The sequence below is a fragment of the Rhinoraja longicauda genome, chromosome 23, assembly GCF_053455715.1.
Source record: "Rhinoraja longicauda isolate Sanriku21f chromosome 23, sRhiLon1.1, whole genome shotgun sequence".
NCBI classification, from domain to species: domain Eukaryota; kingdom Metazoa; phylum Chordata; class Chondrichthyes; order Rajiformes; family Arhynchobatidae; genus Rhinoraja; species Rhinoraja longicauda.
Genome location: NC_135975.1, coordinates 13,710,559 through 13,729,406, shown reverse-complemented (window position 1 = coordinate 13,729,406; position 18,848 = coordinate 13,710,559). Strand labels below are relative to the sequence as shown.

At 39.5% G+C, this 18,848-nt stretch overlaps 1 protein-coding gene across 3 annotated transcripts in view; it reads left to right on the top strand.

Annotated features, from left to right (window-relative positions):
* Positions 1-17,213, top strand: part of lhfpl3 (LHFPL tetraspan subfamily member 3) — a 66,683-nt gene extending 49,470 nt beyond the window's left edge. Inside the window, exons 2-4 of one of the 3 annotated variants that reach the window (XM_078419692.1) lie at positions 2,634-2,870; positions 11,540-11,560; positions 15,791-17,213. In XM_078419692.1, coding sequence (XP_078275818.1) covers positions 2,634-2,870; positions 11,540-11,556 — 254 coding nt within the window. In that variant the 3' untranslated portion in view covers positions 11,557-11,560; positions 15,791-17,213. Of the gene's footprint in view, positions 1-2,633; positions 2,871-11,539; positions 11,566-15,790 lie in introns of all 3 variants that reach the window. The other 2 variants (XM_078419693.1, XM_078419691.1) reach the window with 2 other exon arrangements.
* Positions 17,214-18,848: the final 1,635 nt, after the last annotated feature.

The window sequence follows — 18,848 nt, the reverse complement described above, 5'->3', positions numbered from 1 at the left end:
CAAATTAGGAGACCAAAACTGCACACAATACTCCAGATGTGGTCTCACCAGGGCCCTATACAACTGCGGAAGGACCTCTGTTCCTATACTTAAATCCTCTCGTTACGAAGGCCAACATGCCATTAGCTTTCTTCACTGCCTCCTGTATCTGCACGCTTACTTTCAGTGACTGGTGTACAAGGACACACGAGGTCTCGTTTCACTTCCCCTTTACCTAATCTGACACCATTGAGAAAATAATCTGCCTCCTTGTTTTTGCCGCCAAAGTGGATAACCTCACATTTATCTACATTATACTGCATCTGCCCACTCGCTCAACCTGTCCAAGTCACCCTGCAACCTCCTAACATCCTCTTCGCAATTCACACTGCCACCCAGCTTTGTGTCATCTGCAAACTTGCTGGTGTTACTTCTGATTCCATCATCCAAATCATTAATACGTATTGTAAATAGTTGCGGCTCCAGCACCGAGCCTTGCTGCACTCCACTTGTCACTGCCTGCCATTCTGAAAAGGACCCGTTTATTCCTACCCTTTGCTTCCTGTCGACCAACCAATTCTCTATCCATTTCAATACCCAACCCCCAATACCATGTGCTCTAATTTTCCTCACCAACCTCCCTTGTAGGACCTTATCAAAGGCTTTCTGACAGTCTAGATACACTACATCCACTGGCTCTCCTTCATCCATTTTACTTGTCACATCCTCAAAATATTCCAGATGATTAGTCAAGCAGGATTTTCCCTTCATAAATCCATGCTGACTTGGACCAATCCTTTTACTGCTATCCAAATGCGCCGTTATTACCTCTTTAATAATTGACTCCAACATCTTCCCCACCACCAATGTCGGGCGAACTGGTCTATAATTTTCTCTCCTGCTCCTTTCTCGAAAGGTGGGATAACATTAGCTATCCTCTAATCCACAGGAACTGATCCTGAATCTATTGAACATTGGAAAATGATCACCAATGCGTCCACGATTTCTAGAGCCAACTCCATGAGTACCCTGGGATGCAGACCATCAGGCCCTGGGGATTTATCAGCCAGTCTACCCAATACTATTTCTCGCCTAACGCAAATTTCTTTCAGTTCCCCTGTCTCCCTAGATCCTCTGCCTCTATTACATCTGGGAGATTGTTTGTGTCTTCCTTAGTGAAGACAGATCCGAAGTACCTGTTCAACTCTTCTGCTATTTCCTTGTTACCCATAATAATTTCACCCGTTTCTGCCTTCAAGGGACCCACATTTGTCTTTACTAATCTATTTATCTTAACATACCTAAAGTAGCTTTTTCTGTCCTTCTTTATATTCTTGGCCAGCTTCCCCTCGTACTTCATCATTTCAGCCCGTATTGTTACCTTCTGTTGTCCTTTGAAAGTTACCCAATCCTCTGGCTTCCCGCTACTCTTTGCTATGTTATACATCTTTTCTTTTCGTTTTATTCCATACCTAACTTCCCTTGTCAGCCACGGTTGCCTCTTACTCCCCTTAGAATCTTTCTTCCTCTTTGGAATGAAATGATCGTGCATCTTCTGGATTATGTTCAGAAATTCCTGCCTTTGCTGTTCCACCGTCATTCCTGCTAAGATCCTTTTCCAGTCGACCTTGGCCAGCTCCTCTTTCATGCCTTCATAGTCCCCTTTGTTCAACTGCAACACTGACACATCTGAACACCTTCTCCCTCTCAAATTGCAGATTAAAACTAATCATATAATTGTCATTATCACCAAGTGGTTCCTTTACCTTGAGTTCCCTTATTAAATCTGGTTCATTAGACAACACCAAATCCAGAATTGCCTTCTCTCTGGAAGGCTCCAGTACAAGCTGCTCTAAGAATCCATCTCGGAGGCACTCTACAAATTCCCTTTCTTGGGGACCTATATTAATAAAACTGAAAATAGGTATTTCAAAATAATGAGTAGCCTGATATTAGTTCTTAAATTTTATTAAACATCTTGAGCTTGTTAAAGTTTCATTTATTGGCTTTTCAAGGAAGCAATTACACAAATTAATTTTCTTTTATAAAGCAGCTGAGGTTTAAAAGAATCTCCAAATATATTGGTGTCGTTAATGCAGTGTTTATTAAATGAACTGGAAAATCATTATGTCCAACTGCAGAGAAAAATATAGGAATCATAAAAATGTAGTTATCTCATTGCTCGGCTAAGAGAAATAATCAACAAATGCATTGGATCCTGAAACAAATTCTATTCATTCAAAGCATGGGAGTTTAACTTGCTGAGCCAGGATTTAAATGCTCATCCCTAGTTGCCCTTGGGAAAGCAGTGGTGAGCTGCCTTCTGGAACTGCTGCTGTCCTTAAGGTGTGGGCATTCATATAATGCTGTTGGGGAGGGAGTTCCAGGATTCTGATCCAGAAACGATGAAGGAACAGTGAAATATTGCCAAGTCAGAATGGTTATTGATAGAACTTGGAAGTAGTGTTTTTAACACAAGTACAATATTGAAAACTGGAGCAAAAATCTGTGGATGCTGAAAATTAAAAAACAGAAATGCCCGGAACATTCAACAGGTCAGGCAGCATCCATGTGGTCATCATTTTCCAAAGCTTGCATGATGTACATGAGTTCATGAAATGCTTTTGTTCCTTACTTCCTGATTTCTCTTTCAGCCGGCTGTTTGATCTTGGGCTGCATGATCTTTCCAGATGGCTGGGATTCAGATGAAGTAAAACGCATGTGTGGGGAAAAAACGGACAAGTACACCCTTGGTGCCTGCTCTGTTCGCTGGGCCTACATTCTGGCAATTATTGGAATCCTAGACGCTCTCATCCTTTCATTTCTGGCATTCGTTCTAGGCAACAGGCAAGATGGTTTACTGCCAGATGACTTCAAAGTGGATGCCAAAGGTATGATCTTTCTCAGTCACAGTAAATAATTTGAATTTGTAGGGATCCTTTATTCAAGAATTACTACTAAATATTTAAATATGGTTGATTTTTTACCCTCATGCAGTTCTCAGATATAACCCACAACTTGTTTAAGTTTGAATGTTAACAGGTCTATTAATAAATCCATTCTTCAAAATATTTAAGTAAGAAATATGTCCAGAATACATAACCATGAATTTTATTAAAACAATTATTGATAGACTTGTGTAGGAAAATAACTGCAGATGCTGGTACAAATCGAAGGTATTTATTTCACAAAATGCTGGAGTAACTCAGCAGGTCAGGCAGCACCTCAGGAGAGAAGGAATGGGTGACGTTTCGGGTCGAGACCATTCTTCAGACTTATTGATAGACGTAGTAATGAAACTTTAGCTTAGTATTTTGTGCATTAGATTTTAACAGGGAACTGATCAGAATTTGAAATAAATGCATCCAGTTGTGCAAGCAAATTTATGTGAATGACAAAATGTATTCTTGTATCTTCAGAAGGAAAATTTAGTGTTATCTGATCTCCATCTGTTTTGGAAGTTGATATCAAGATGTAATGAGTGTACACAGACCAGACTTATTCAGTTGCATTGTAGATTGTGATGTTGCATTAGGTGTCCTTTACTGTGCACCCAGATAATATCAGACTTCTTTAGCAGGTGTTGATAGATGAAAAATATGGCTTGTCACGGTTTGTGCTGATTTGCTTAGGATCAATGCTAAATTGCTGATCTGATGGTGTATGCTGACTACAGAATCTAGCTATAACAGGTTTCTAATCTGTATTATTGTAATAAATTTTGATTATGGATTACAACTGGTAAAATGATTTATTAAATATTATAAAAATTTGAGTCCATCTCAATAAATGAATTTGTAAGATCCCAGAGGTCCAAACATCAGAATCCCTATCTCCTGCATCAAACTAAGCATTCATCTGTCCTATCTTCCTACCCTCACGAACACATGGTACCAGAATAACCCAGGTATTACTACCCTTGAGATCCTGCTTTTTAACCTTTTGCCTAACTAAACATAGAACAAAAAGTAAGGAAATTTGTGTTTGGTAGATTATTTCTTTGTTGTAACAATTCTTCTTGGCAATAAATCTTATACCGTTGGAAAGCCTGTTTATTTCCCTTTTAAATGGTGCCACATTTGTAAGGAACATGCATTTGTGGGATGAGCAGCAGAGCTGAGTATATGGGTTGCGCCCATGAAAAATTTGCCAAATCTTCTCTGCCAATGCCAAACAGCTTATTCTGCTGTTGCTCTTGTTTTGACTCTTGTTTTGAGCTTCTGGTACCTCCAGGTGCTGACAATCAGGTGCCTGATTGGCACCTGATTGGCAGCATCTGTGAGCATGGGCCCTGCTACAGTGGTCAGTAGGTGTCTGCTCCAAGAATCGGCATGCCACGTTTGACTGATCTGGATAGGCCCCGTGCGATAAGGCAACTTCAAGCTGGTGTCCCGCAAAACCAAGTTGCGGCATTATTTGGAGTGAGCCCTAGTACCATCTCCAAAGTGAAGGCCAAGTTCCATATAACGGGGGATGTCAGAGACAGGCCGCGAAGTGGGCGTCCCAAGAAGACGACACCCGAAGAAGACCGTTTCCTCACCCTGTCAGCACTTAGGAACCGTAGGCTGTCTTCTACAGATTTGCAGTCAAGGTTTGCAGGACGATATGGCCGACGGCTCTCTGCCCAGACAATTCGGAACAGACTGCACGCAGCCGATCTCCGGTCTCATAGGGCTGCCAGGAGGCCTGCCATGACTGCCCTTCACCGTCAGGCCCGTTTGCGCTGGTGTCGGCAACACGTGCACTGGAACCTGAACATGTGGAGGAACGTTATGTTCAGCGATGAGTCCAGATTCTGCCTACGGCAGTTGGATCATAGGGTCAGTGTGGAGAAGACGCGGAGAACGCTATGCTGATTGCTGCACCGATAGAGTAACATCTTTTGGTGGAGGCAGTGTGATGGTGTGGGGCGGCATCTCCCTCACTGGAAAAACGAGGCTTGTCATCATTGGAGGCAATCTCAATGCAGAGAGATATCGAGATGAGATTCTGCAACCAGTGACAATCCCATATCTCCACAGTCTGGGACCGAACTCTATCGTCCAAGATGACAATGCTCGCCCCCACAGAGCAGGGTTTCTCAGAGACTACCTCCAGAATTTGGGAGTGGAGAGGAATGGCCTGCCAGCAGTCCTGACCTCAACCCCATTGAACACTTGTGGGATCAGCTTGGGCGTGCTGTTCGTGCCAGAGTGACCAACACAACCACGTTGGCTGACTTGCAACAAATGCTGGTTGAAGAATGGGATGCCATCCCACAACAGTGTGTGACCAGGCTGGTGACCAGCATGAGGAGGAGGTGCCAGGCTGTTGTGGCTGTGTATGGTTCTTCCACACGCTACTGAGGCTCCTGTTTATTAAATGAATAAATTGTTAAATTGCCAATATGTCTTGTTTCTTCAGACTTCAATCATCCAATCCACCAAACAACACCGAACAAGAGTCAATGGCAGAATAAGCTGTTTGGCATTGGCAGAGAAGATTTGGCAGATTTTTCATGGGCGCAACCCACATACTCAGCTCTGCTGCTCATCCCACAAATGCATGTTCCTTACAAATGTGGCACCATTTAAAAGGGAAATAAACAGGCTTTCCAACGGTATAAGATTTATTGCCAAGAAGCATTGTTACAACAAAGAAATAATCTACCAAACACAAATTTCCTTACTTTTTGTGCTATGTTTATATATTCACCGTGCGGGTGATATAGATTGAACTGGCGACCGGACGTGCCGCTGAACCTTCGATGTTTGACATGCAATGCACATCCAGGCCCAAAGACCGACCTGCTTCCGCGACCCATGCCACACGAATTTTGCAGCAATCAACGCCATCGTCGCCTGGATGGATGGGTGGGCCAAACCGTGAATGGCGTCGAAAACCCGATGATGTTAGGGAATTAAAGTGGTGTTGGACGAACTTCGTGTGCTGCCTCATTCTTCGGCGGACAGCTCCGTGTCCGCTACAATGTCTTGTTTTAGATAAACAAGCAGAGATAGATTTTTGATTAGTACAGGTGTCAGAGGTAATGGGGAGAAGGTAGGAGAATGAGGATCAGCCATGATTCAATGGCATAGTAGACTTCATCACTTATGTGTCAAACTTCTTCTATCACTTATGTGTCAAACCTTCGGCGACTCATTCTCTCTTTTGAGAATATTCTGACATCCTGGCAGCAGGGAGGCCACGCACCATCCTGGAGTCCTGTTTGCTGCCAGACTCTCCTATATGTCCTCTTAACTAATGAGTCTCCTTTCACTACAGCCTTCTCTGACTTCATCCTACCCCACTGTGTCTCAGAGCCAGGCCTGGTGCCATCAACCTAACTTGCCCTCCTCTGAACGGTCAACCCCCATCAACAGTATCCAAAAGGATATACTTGTTTGGAAGAAAATGGCAACTGGGAATTCTTGCACTCTCTGCCATGCAGGAGGAGCTTACTAGTGGTCTAACTCCCATTTCCACTGCACCAAGACCAAGGAAGAGTTACACAAAAAAAACACCTTATATTGTCGTCTGCTTAGCTTTGTGGCTGAAGTCTCATGAGCAAAATCTTTAGTGCTTACCCTCAAACATACCACTTGCACTTCTACACATGAAAGCAGACTTGCTGTTTCTTTAATTGCCGCTGGCAGCAAAATAAAAATCAGGAGATTTGATTACAAGATTATGACTGCCTTAGCATAGAGAAAAAAAAATCCCAACAGCAAACGTTTCAAAGATATAGGATGCTTAGGTTTAAAGGAGGAAAGAGATAATGTTTTTTAAAGAAAATAGTTATGATCTGATTAATTTTGCAGGTAGATTGTGTTGATAAGAACTGGCAGATTCAGTGGGTTAAATGGGCTCCTCCTGTGTCTTAACAATTCTATGATTCAGTAAATTATTGCCATTGTATGTTCTCATTCTTTTCCACTGGCTTTTATATTTGGAAACGGTAAAAGAGCTGCATAGAAAATGTGTTCATAAAACCCCATCATCAACTGATACAAATATTCTTTTAACTTAAGTGCCAATCAGCCAAAAGTTGTCATTTAGTGTATCCAGTGCACAAAATCATAGTGATACATATGATCAGGTCCCGGGAATTTATCCATCTCAATGCATTTTAACACCTCCAGCACCATCTATTCAGTAATGCAGACTCTCTTCAATACCCCTAGCATTATTAACTTCCCCGAGTTCCCTAGCATTCACGGCGGGCAAATTGAGTTTAATTCAGATAACTGTGATAAACCAGGACAGGCCTTAATGAGCAAGTGGTAGGGCCCCAGGAAGTGTTGTAGGACAGAGTGCAGGTCCACAGTTCTGTGAAAGTGGCCACATGTGTTCATAACTTGCCTTCATTGGTCAGGGTATTAATTACAAGAATTAGTACATCATGTTATAACTGTACAAGATGTTATTAAGGCCACAATTGAAATACTGTTTATAGTTCTGATTGCCTTGCTATAGGAAATTTGTCACTAAGCTGGGTAGGGGGCAAAAAATATGCAGAAACAAGGAACACAAAAGGACACAAAGTGCTGGAGTAACTAATTAGGTCAAGCAGCATTTCTGGAGAAGATGGATAGGGTGCTGACCTGAAATGTCACCTATCTATATTTTCCAGATTGCTGCTTGACCCACTGAGTTACTCCAGGACTTAGGATTCAGAAAAGGTGTCCTCAGGATTCAAAAAAGATTCAAGAGGATATTACTGGGTCTGGACTATTTTTAAATTGTAAGAAGAAACTGGATCGGTTGGAACTCTCTTTTCCTTTGAGAGTAGGAGGTTAAGGGGCGACCTTACAGAGGTGTATAAAATCATCAAAGGCATAGATGGGTGAATATTCTCATTTTTCCCCCCAGTCAAAAACTAGTAAACGTAGATTTAAGGTGGGAGAGAAAAGATTGAAAAGAGAACCCAAGGGGCGACTTTTTCATATGGAGGCTGGTGCGTACATAGAATGAGCTGCCAGATGATGTGGTACACCTGGGTACAAGAGATGTTTGGACAGGTACATTGTTAGGAAAGGTCTGGAGGAGTAGTGCGACGAGCCTGGTTAAGCCATTTAGTTACGAATGGACGAGATGGATTAAAGGCCCTGTTTCCATGCTGTGTAGCTCTATGACTCTTTGATTCTTAATATGGAAACTGAAAAGATCCTTGGTGTCTGGAGAATATATCAGTACATTGGAGTTTTGTTTCTGGGACAAGCTTGAATGACTTGTAAACAATAAGATGACAAGATTGTCTTTAAAAAAGAATGAACATAGGCAATTTTTGCATAGTTATTAATTTTTCTAGGTCCATAGAATAACTCTTTAAGATTGTTGTGGGAAATGGAAATATTTATTACAAAGACACAAAAAAAGATTATGATCAGATGTATTGTTGAAATAAGATAGAGGAATCTTCACTGCAATACTCTGGCTTTGTACGTGACACGTTAATACCCACCACACTATTGTTTGACACATCTTCTGCATCTTCAGGTAGAAAGAGATGTACAGATGAAGCTCATAAAATAAAATCTCTGATTTCTGTGGAATTAATACCAGAGAATGTGATTCTGTAAATTAAAACAGACCTATTGGTGAACATTAATAACATCACTTGCATAAATTAACTGCTACTCAGATTCCAGTGAATTCTGTCAACTCTTTTATTGTTGAATTATTCGGGGATCTGGTACAGAAATGACAATTAGCTAATCTGATCAGTGAAGAGGTGTTCCAAGTTTTGGGACCAGTGTATGTATAATTTTACTGGCTAAGTATGGGGAGTCTAGTGTACAAAACACATCAAACTTTCACATGAATATTTCATTCATTTGTTCCATATCTCTCCATATCACCATCTATGTATCTCGTTTCCCTTTCCCCTGACTCAACTGAAGGGTCTCAACCCGAAAAGTCACCTATTCCTTTTCTCCAAAGATGCTGTCCGACCCGCTGAGTTACTCCAGTTTTTTGTATGTCTATCTTCGGTTTATACCAGCATCTGCAGTTCCTGCCTACACATCATGTCTTTTCGTGGTACATTACAGAATGCTTAACAGATCAGAGACAATTTCCCCAGAAATGCTAAGAATAATAAATGCAAAGTGCTTTGTTGCATAACACCTTTATGAAAGCTTGAAGAGAATTTAATGGAAGGCAGGCTTGGAATATGTAAAAACTGGAACTGTTCAAGCTCAGAGAATACTCAATTTGCTGTGTCTTTGTCAATGATCATTGTTATTCTGGCACTTAATTCAATGCCTGGTAGCTTTTAAATTATCATCCACTTGCAGGGGCTCTGAAACTTGTCATGCAGTGTAGATTTCCAGCTTTCTTTGATGTTTTCCACTGCTCAGATGAAAATCAGTCCAAACATAATTTCCAATGTATTGAAGATTAAGAAAAGGGTCATAGGTTTGAAATGCTTTATTAATGTGTACTGGAGTCAGAGTCATACAGCTTGGAAATAGGCCCTTCAGTCCAATTTGCCTATGCTGAACAAGATGTCCCAACCATGCTAGTCTTAATTGCTTGTGTTTTGCATATATTCCTCTGTACCTTTCTTATCCATGTACCTGTCCAAATGTCTTTTAAATGTTGTTATAGTACCTGCCTCAACTACCTTTTCTGGAAACTCATTCCATTTTCCCGCCACCGTGTGAAAAAATTGCCCCCCCCCCCAGGTTTCTATCCCATCTTACCTTAAAATGACATAATCTAATTCTTAATTCTCCTACTCTCAGTAAAAGACTGTGCATTCACTTCATTTATCCCCCAAATGATTTTACACCTCTGTAAGATCACTCCTCAGCCTCCTGCGCTCCACAGAATAAAGTCCTAGCCTGCTCAGCCTCTCCTTATAACGGAGATATTTCCCAGAGGACATAGGTTTAAGGTGAGGGAGAAAAGATTTAATACGAATCTGGTATCCTTTTCACACAAAGGGGGGTGGGTGTATGGAACATGTTGCCAGTGGAGGTAGTTGAGGCAGGGACTCAACATTTAAGAAAGTTATCCAGGTACATGGATAGGACAGGTTTGGAAGGATGTGGGCCAAATGTGGGCAGAGTGGACCGTGTCCTGGGACATGTTGGCCCGTGTGAGTAAGTTGGGCCAAAGGGCCTGTTTCCACACTGTATCACTCTATGACTCTAAGCAGTATGTTCATTGTTGGTGATGTAAGTGTCCTGGTTTAGTGACGGGAGGAAAATCATGTAAAATTGAATATGTTAATAATCAGTAATTTCCTATCTACCAATGTGGAAACACCACTTTGATGTTTTTAGGAGTCTAAAGTTTTGATCTCAGCTATTGGTTATGAGATTGTTTAGCTCTGTCTAGTGAAACTGTTTAGCACCAAAGTAGTCCTGTATTACGGAATTTAAGAGTCAACCATTTGGCATGATTCTGGAGTCGCATATCTGCCAAACAGGAAGGGCGGCAGATTTCTACTTAAAAAGCATCTGTAAGCTTGTGACATTCTGGTAATTTTATGGTCATAATTGCTAAGGAGTCTTCACAGGGAGCACTGGATGCAGTAGATGAGGAGCACATGAACCTGTCTCACCTGGAAGAACTGCTGAGGCCCCTGGATGGATGTGTGGATGGCAGGTTTCACATCTACGGTTTCAGGGGAACATAGTTGTGGAAGGTGTTGCTTGGGTGGGAAGGGATGAGTGAACCAAGAAGTTGCAGAGGGAGTAGAAATGTGTGTGGATGGGGATTTTCTCTGATGAACTACAATTTATTTTCATTTGTTACAAATATTATATCTTGTCAAATTATTTTGCTGAGATTACCACAGCTTGTTGCCTACTCTGGCTAATAGCCATTTGACAAGTCAAGTTGCAAATCTTTTCATCATTTTTCTTCACTTTCTTATCACTTATGGCTTTTGCATCATTCTGTCTATTTCCAGATTCTGTTCAATGAATTAGTGCAATGATATTTAAGGTAAATCAAATATTAAGACACTGATTTGAAAAAAAAAAATCACCATTGGTCCATGTCAACAACGGAAAACGGTGTTTTTACCAGCAGAAATAATTATGTTTATGACATATGAAATTTAGATTCTTGAATTTAATAATTGCTTAAATATGAATTTGCTTTATTTGTTCATGCTTACTGTGAAGGTTACAAACATTCTCACTTTGTCATTTTACATGGGATGATGTACTAAATTTGAGATTTTGAAATGTAAGACTATGCCACCTTATGGCAATTACCAAAAACTGCATCTCAATTGAATACATTTTGGTAAAAAAGTGAGTGATTTTTGATTGGAGCAATTTTTTTGTCCTTGATGTCCCAAAGCATTTCATATTTAATCAGGTACATATAAATGATGATTAGTGTAATAGTATCTGCTGAGAGCAGCCGCCATTGCAATATCCAGCATCTATTTGAAATAGATGTTGAGACATTTCTAGTCTGATGGTATTTGAGAAATAAAAGTCCCTGGCTAGTAGTGCAAATCATGAATGGCAAGTGCTGTTAATGTACTGACACCCACAAAATTCAGGCCAAAATTAGTTTGTAAATAATTGACATTAAATATCTTATTGTTTTGCAGATGACGGAAATGCTTAAGAAAGTAAGGTATGTATTTTGTAATTATGATTCTGCAAGTTTAGTTTTATCCATGCTGTATATGATTGCTTTCAATCTGTATGAGTCTGTACACCTGGTTGACCATGAATACATTAATTGCAAATGCAAAGACCTATTTTCTGTCCAAAATTTTCTGCACAACAATTAATTTCTACCAGCAAACTTATGGTTGGTTGTATGTAGGCTAATTTGTACCACAAGTTAAACAAAAATATAAGTAGGGGTTCTCATTTTGACACTTGAGTTTGGCTTCTTCCTGACAAACAATTCATATTACAAGGATTTAGCAAACATTTTAAACAGTCCCCTGGAATTATATAATTGTAGACTATTGCAGATGTTTAAAATGTGATATAAAACAGAAAATGCTGGAAATGTTCAGCTGGTCATCTCAATTCCATTTCTCCCTACAGTTAACACTTTAGGTAAATCAACATTGTTAAGTGTATTATTCCCATTACAAGAAATATAACATCAGAGGCAGGGACCTGGGATTGTTAACACCCACTTGATGATCGAAGAGCAGTAAGTAGTGTCCAGACAAAACTTGAGGCGGCTCAAGAACCTCTTTTTAATGCAGACAAGATCATTACCAAGATCATTACAAGATAGGGCGGCACGGTAGCGCAGCGGTAGAGTTGCTGCTTTACAGCGAATGCAGCGCCGGAGACTCAGGTTCGATCCTGACTACGGGTGCTGCTCTGTAAGGAGTTTGTACGTTCTCCCCGTGACCTGCGTGGGTTTTCTCCGAGATCTTCGGTTTCCTCCCACACTCCAAAGACGTACAGGTATGTAGGTTAATTGGCTGGGTAAATGTAAAAATTGTCCCTAGTGGGTGTAGGATAGTGTTAATGTATGGGGATCATTGGGCGGCACGGACTTGGTGGGCCGAAAAGGCCTGTTTCCGGCTGTATATATATGATATGATATGATGATATTACCATTTAAAAATTATTTTGAGGTTTGAATATCTGACCAGATCAGCATTTTTTTGGCCTATCCATAATTGTCCTTGAGGGTGGTGAGACATCTTAAACCTCTGCAGTTCTCTAATGCAGACACTCTCTTATTCCTATTGGATAAAACATTGCATGATTTTGGAATGATATAGGAACATTGTGACAGGCAGTATCTCTGGAGAGGAATGGGTGACGTTTTGGGTCGAGACTCTTTGAGACAGAAGGGCCTCAACCCGAAACATCACCCATTCCTTCTCTTCGGAGATGCCGCCTGTTCTGCTGAGTTACTCCAGCATTGTGTCCACCTTTGATGTAAACCAGCAGTTCTTTCCTACACATAGGAACATTGTGAGATACTTCAGTCAGGCTGCCACTTTTGGAGAGGCTATTAGGGTAGCCTTTCAAGTACCTACAGTGCATTTTGCAGATGGTATTACACTGCACAAGTTGCTTGTGCAGCAAGTTAACATTTTGGATTAGGTAATCAAAGGATTGCTTTGCCTTGTATGGGGACAAGCTTCTTCAGTGTTGCTATTATCTGCACTCAAGGCAAATAATACTTCATATTTGTGTACCTAGTGAATAGTGGTAATGTATTAGTACTCTAAGAGTCAATTGCCAAAGTGCCCAACTTCTGAGCAGCTTCATTACTTGTGGCACATTAGTTAAGTTTCTGGTTTATGTTGCCCTGGGGATGTGAATTGTGGAGATTTGATGTTAATGTAATCCAACCATTGGAACTTTTTCAAAAAAAAACTGCAAGAAAATTTGGAAAGTAGGCACAAAATGCTGGAGTAGCTCAGCAGGACAAGTGGCATCTCTGGAGAGAATAAGTGACGTTTTGGGTCAAGACCCTTTTTCAGACCACACCAGTCCTGAAACGTCACCCATTTCTTCTCTCCAGTGAGGCAGCTTGTCCCGCTGTTACTCCAGCATTTTGTGTCTATCTGATTTAAACCAACATCTATTTGATGAAATGTCAAACACAAAACATCAATTGTTTTTTCCCCCACGAATACTGCCTGATCACGTACAGCAATTTTAGTGGCAGCACAGTGGTGCAACAGTAGTTGTTGCGCTCACAGCACCAGACACACAGGTTTGATCCTTACTACAGGCGCTTTCCTCACCTTTGATTGATAACTGGCTGGTGACAATTAACTGGATGGGATTTCTCCAGAGGACATTACTGGACAATTTTCCATCTTGTTAGAAACATCAGGTTGAAACCATGTTGAAGCAGATTGGCAGGAACCACAACTGATTTCGGAGTACAACTCTTCAATAGTACAGCTGGAAAGTTCAAGTGCAAAAGCATTTGCTGTATTTGGTGCTCTCAGCCATTTCCTGATATAATTAAGTGAATCAAATTGGTGGGAACCATGAGAGAAAACATTCATTTGGCTCTTCTAACTGAAGCGGGTTTAAATGTTTCAGCTTTATGTACAGCACACACATGCTGGATCCTGCCACAAATGAGGGTGCCTCAGTCTACTCTTATGGTGTTCAACTCTATACCACCCTCCTAAATAGATGCGAGCATACTATAATTTTGATCTGATGCATCAGTTGTGGATTACTTACCTTTGTTACAGATCAGCAAATCTTTTTCAAGATGTGTATGATTGGAGAAGTACCAGCATTTACTTTGCAGTTTTGTTGCTGTTGGGCTAGTGTCTAAGGGATGCCCAGTTGAGGCATAACAAGTGCTCCAAGTCTATCCCACAATTTGGTAGCTGTACACAATGGAGAGCGAGTCCTTGGCTTGAACTCGGGACTTTATCTCCATGTGACTGCTGCGAGCACTTCTACAAGTGCTTGCATGGATAAATGATAATGCAGCAAGTAGACCAATTGAGGTTAGTCATTACTTTGACACAACTGGTATTTATGACTTTACCATGATCAAACCACTTAATAGAAACTAATAACCCTTTTCTAGAGTGTATTCTACACCCTTATTACTCTCTACTATTTCCAACTCTTAGCATGGCAAAATACTCAGTTGCAGGACGTTTGGAGATAATAATTATGTTTTCAACTATTTCACAGACATTTGAGGTTGTGAAATTATTAGTGGCAGTTTTTTCCCTGCCTGCACTTAACTAACGCAGCAGTACTGCAGAATAGTTGATCTTTTTGTTGTAGATATAAATATTTACATATGTAAATGTTTGAAATTCAACCAGCTTTTGTTCAGCCTTTGAGTAAAATTCATGTAAAAATCTTTAGTCTAATATTTTTAATGCCAAAATTTTATTTAATATACAGGTATATTTGTGGTCAGATATGATGAATGGGTGGAGAGCTGCCTTTAAAATTGAATATTTAATATAGGTTGTTCTATTATAACACGATAGGTGCACACCCAAGATAATTCATGTCATAATAGGGGCTAGAGTATTTCAGACTTGCAACAGGATTTCTTTAAAGTTCATTTTTGGCATTACAAGCTAAACAAGGTCACAATGTTTTATAGAAGCAATTGCTTATCAATTTCAATATCCACCCACTGTTAAAGTAGAAGCTGTATTCTTAATAGACGGCGGTGTTCGATTTCTACATGGAAACATGTTTCTCCCCAATTTTTTTTGTCTGACAAGTTCCAAACCAATTGTGTACCTGGTATTTACAATAAGCTTTTCAAAGAACCCCAATTCTAACAACAAGCCTTTATGTCAAATGGCATATTGTAGCTTTATCCACACTTTCCACCCTATAGAGTCTGCACAAATTCAATTGTAAAGGAACTCTGCATAGAAATAGTAAGCCTTCAGATCCAGGTAGTCAGACATTTGACTGCCAAGGTATTAATGCTTGTATTTGAATAGAGAAGCAACAAGGTGAAACCCATGATCTATAGAAAGATTAATATAGGACACAGTAAAGAATAGATTCCAGGCAGAGTTGAATGAGTATGATTTTGCCCATTATTGTACAATGCAACATCCTACTGGTTGCTCAACTGGGATAAGGTGAGAAAGCTCAAATTTCAAAACAAAAAGCCCTTCTTAGAATGCAACACCTTAGTCTCTGATGAACTGTTAACTTACTTTTGTAAACCAAAAACTGAAAATATATGGGAATACAAAATCCTCATTTGTCAAGAGTTTATTACTTAACTGTATTTTAATTCCTAAGCCAATTATAACTACAAACCGTTGCAACTTGCATGATTAACTGCAACATGTCCTTAAACTTCTTGTTGATACATAATGATCAATCCATTTTATTTTCTGTGCTAACTACTTCAGGCAATTAAAGATAACTGCTTATTTTATCCACACCAAATAAAAAAGGAAGCTCTACTGAAGATCTGCCAACTATTCCTGCAAACCAACAAAATATGAAGTAAATTGTTACAAGCTCAAGACCCAAATTGTGGATTTGCAAGTGTGCCATCAACTTGAGTGCCACAAGAGATATTTACTTTCTGTTTTGAGTTAGAGTCTAGATATTGCAGAGAAAGTTCCTTCCAGAAGAGAATGCATACCTACCTCCCGAGGTTAATTCTCCAAGATGAACAGTTGAGCTGTGCTGTGAATATTTTGTACATGTACAGCAACAAATTCAACAGGTGAAAGTTTGAAATCTAAGTTTTTGTTCTCCTTTCCAGTGATTGGATTTTGTATTGTTACAATTGTCAGATGTTTCATGTTGTCTTTATGTAAGCAACCCAATGGCTTCTAATTTCACAAAGGGAATGTATTTCACATCATATGTCAGTACGTTATACAACATAGTTGCATATCTTGGTTTGTCACTCAATGTTTCTGTAACCACACTGAACTCTATCTAATATTGGTCTCTGGTGATTTGTCTTATTGATTTTTGCTTTTAAATATACCAACTTAGAGATCAGTCTACCTCAATGTATTGTGAAAATGTATTACTAGACTTGTGATGTCTTTTGACAAATATTGCAGCTTACTCAACTGAAAAGATTAAAGTGACTGTTCAAGCTATTAAGTACAAATGTATTACGGAAGTTAAACATTTGTGGTTTTATTACAATACATGTTTGCAATAATCATCTTAATTTTCCAGAATTAAATTAACTGGTCTTAACGTAGCAGCCATATTTACACCTCTACAAACTTAATCTAAGCAAAATGCTAATCAATAGTTAATTTAAGGCAAAGTGCAAATCAGACTAGCAATGCTTCAAGAGGCGTTGTTGTTGTTGTTGTAGATGGAAGAGACATGGTAGACACTAAAATTTGTTTCTAGTAGTTCATTGGGGATTAGCACCAAGAAATTGTCTACTGGCATTCACGTGATGTTATGCAGGAACAGAAATATGGATTAGACATTTTGTCTATGAAAATTGTTCAGCAATTCAAAATACCACAATGTGCAAACTTCAATGACATTTGGAACAGATTAACCCGTCAATGTTTGCTGCATAACATTTGCTGATTTTAAGCCTAAATTAGTTTGTGTATGTGCCATTTACCTGTATGCCTTTACAGTGGCAGCTATAAAAAATGCTCCTTTGTCCTTGTAGTATGGTGTGTCAAGTTACTTGTGTTGCAAAGATCTTAATCATAAATGTTCTGTTCGTGGCATCAAAACCCAAACCCACGCTTCATCTTTTACTGTTGTTCCATATCATATACCCACTTGAATAATGCAGTGCACTTTTGGATCTTCGTCCAAGGACAAAACATTAAAAATGAAGCATAAATATTGTATCCAGATTTAGTACAGTAGTCTCAACTTTTATCCCAGCAAGTATTGACAAACATCTTCAGTTGGGGAAAAAAGTAATGAAATAATTTGTAACCAGCCTTGGATTTTACCATAATCTTTTTTTAAAAAGTTTAAAATGGCAATCAGCAGCATTTTAGAATCATTTACACTACTGCTTTCGTCTAATCTACCACCAGCCAACAGTTTTTTCCCCATTTAGATCAACCAAATACCCGTTTCACATTCAATTTCTCAATGCAACTGCCTGAAATCCATAAAGGTTTATTTGAGCCATGATCAGTGATAAATATTGACAATTATGTTTCCTCCAAAAGCTGTGTGGTTAAATTTCAAATCATTCTTTGAAATACAAATTTCCAGGATATGACACTGACCTGCAATTCTTGAAGTACAAATCATTTTATTTTCATACTGTTATTCTTGAGGTCAGGTGAACAATTTAGAATTTAAGTAGGGGAGAACACTGGACCATGTTGCATTAATCTATTTAAAATATCATTTATATCAATAATTAGATTTTAAAGTGCATTAATATATATATTTTTTTTAATTACAAGATTTCAAAGTTGTGCACATTCCTTGTCCACCCCCCCCCCCCAATCCCAAATTAGGAAAGACCTACTGCTAAAATCTTGTGTTATGGACTGTAATGTTCTTTGCTCAATGCCCCCTTTCCCAGTGTTTTCTGTTGAAAGTAATGCTGTGGATGAACTTGTGGCGTATTACTTCATAAGCCATTGGTATTTTTTCGTGCAGGGGAGAAGCCAGCAATTAATTGTACACTAACTTTCTCTTAATCATCTCCCAGCAACACCGTGGTCTCAAAAATGGAATACAGGTAGTCTCTCCTCCTAGAGCTTCCAATTATAATTGGATTCAGAATCTCTACACTGGGTGGAGAGAAAACAGGGAAAGAGCCCGTCATTCAGTCCAATTTTTGAAAGACAAGTAACTGTACATGCTGGAATCGTATACCAATTTCACTTGGATTGTGAATTCAGGACAAGAGATTCTTTTAAATGTCTTTTCCCCCCTCAAGTTTGTTTTTAAAAGGTCCTCACTATATCCAGTTGTCAAGCATCTAAACACCGGTAATCTAAAAGTTTTTTCAGAATTTACATTTAAAGAAAAACATCAGGTGTGTTAAACCTGGCAATTACAGGTTTTACCCATAATCTACTGTTACTGCACTAAATTAAGTTAATCTATTACAAAAATAGACTACTGGAAAACCTCAGTCCAGGCATTTATGGAAAAAGAAACAGTACAGGTTTAGGTCAAAAACCCTTCCCCAGTTCAGACAAAGAACTAGCAAGTAATGCAGATATTGGTGGAGGGATGAATAGGTAGGTCAAAGAACAGATTCCCCACTCTGGGTAAAAGACAATGCATTCCATCTTATCTATTCCCCTCATGATCTTATTCACCCCCCTGCGTTCCAAGGAATATAGTCCTTGCCTGCCCAACCTCCCCAATAACTCACGACCTCAAGTCCTAGCAACATCCACATAATCTTCTCTTTCCAGCTTAACACCTTTCCTATTGCAGGGTGACCAAAACAGAACCCACTACTCACCAACATCTTGTACAATAGCAACA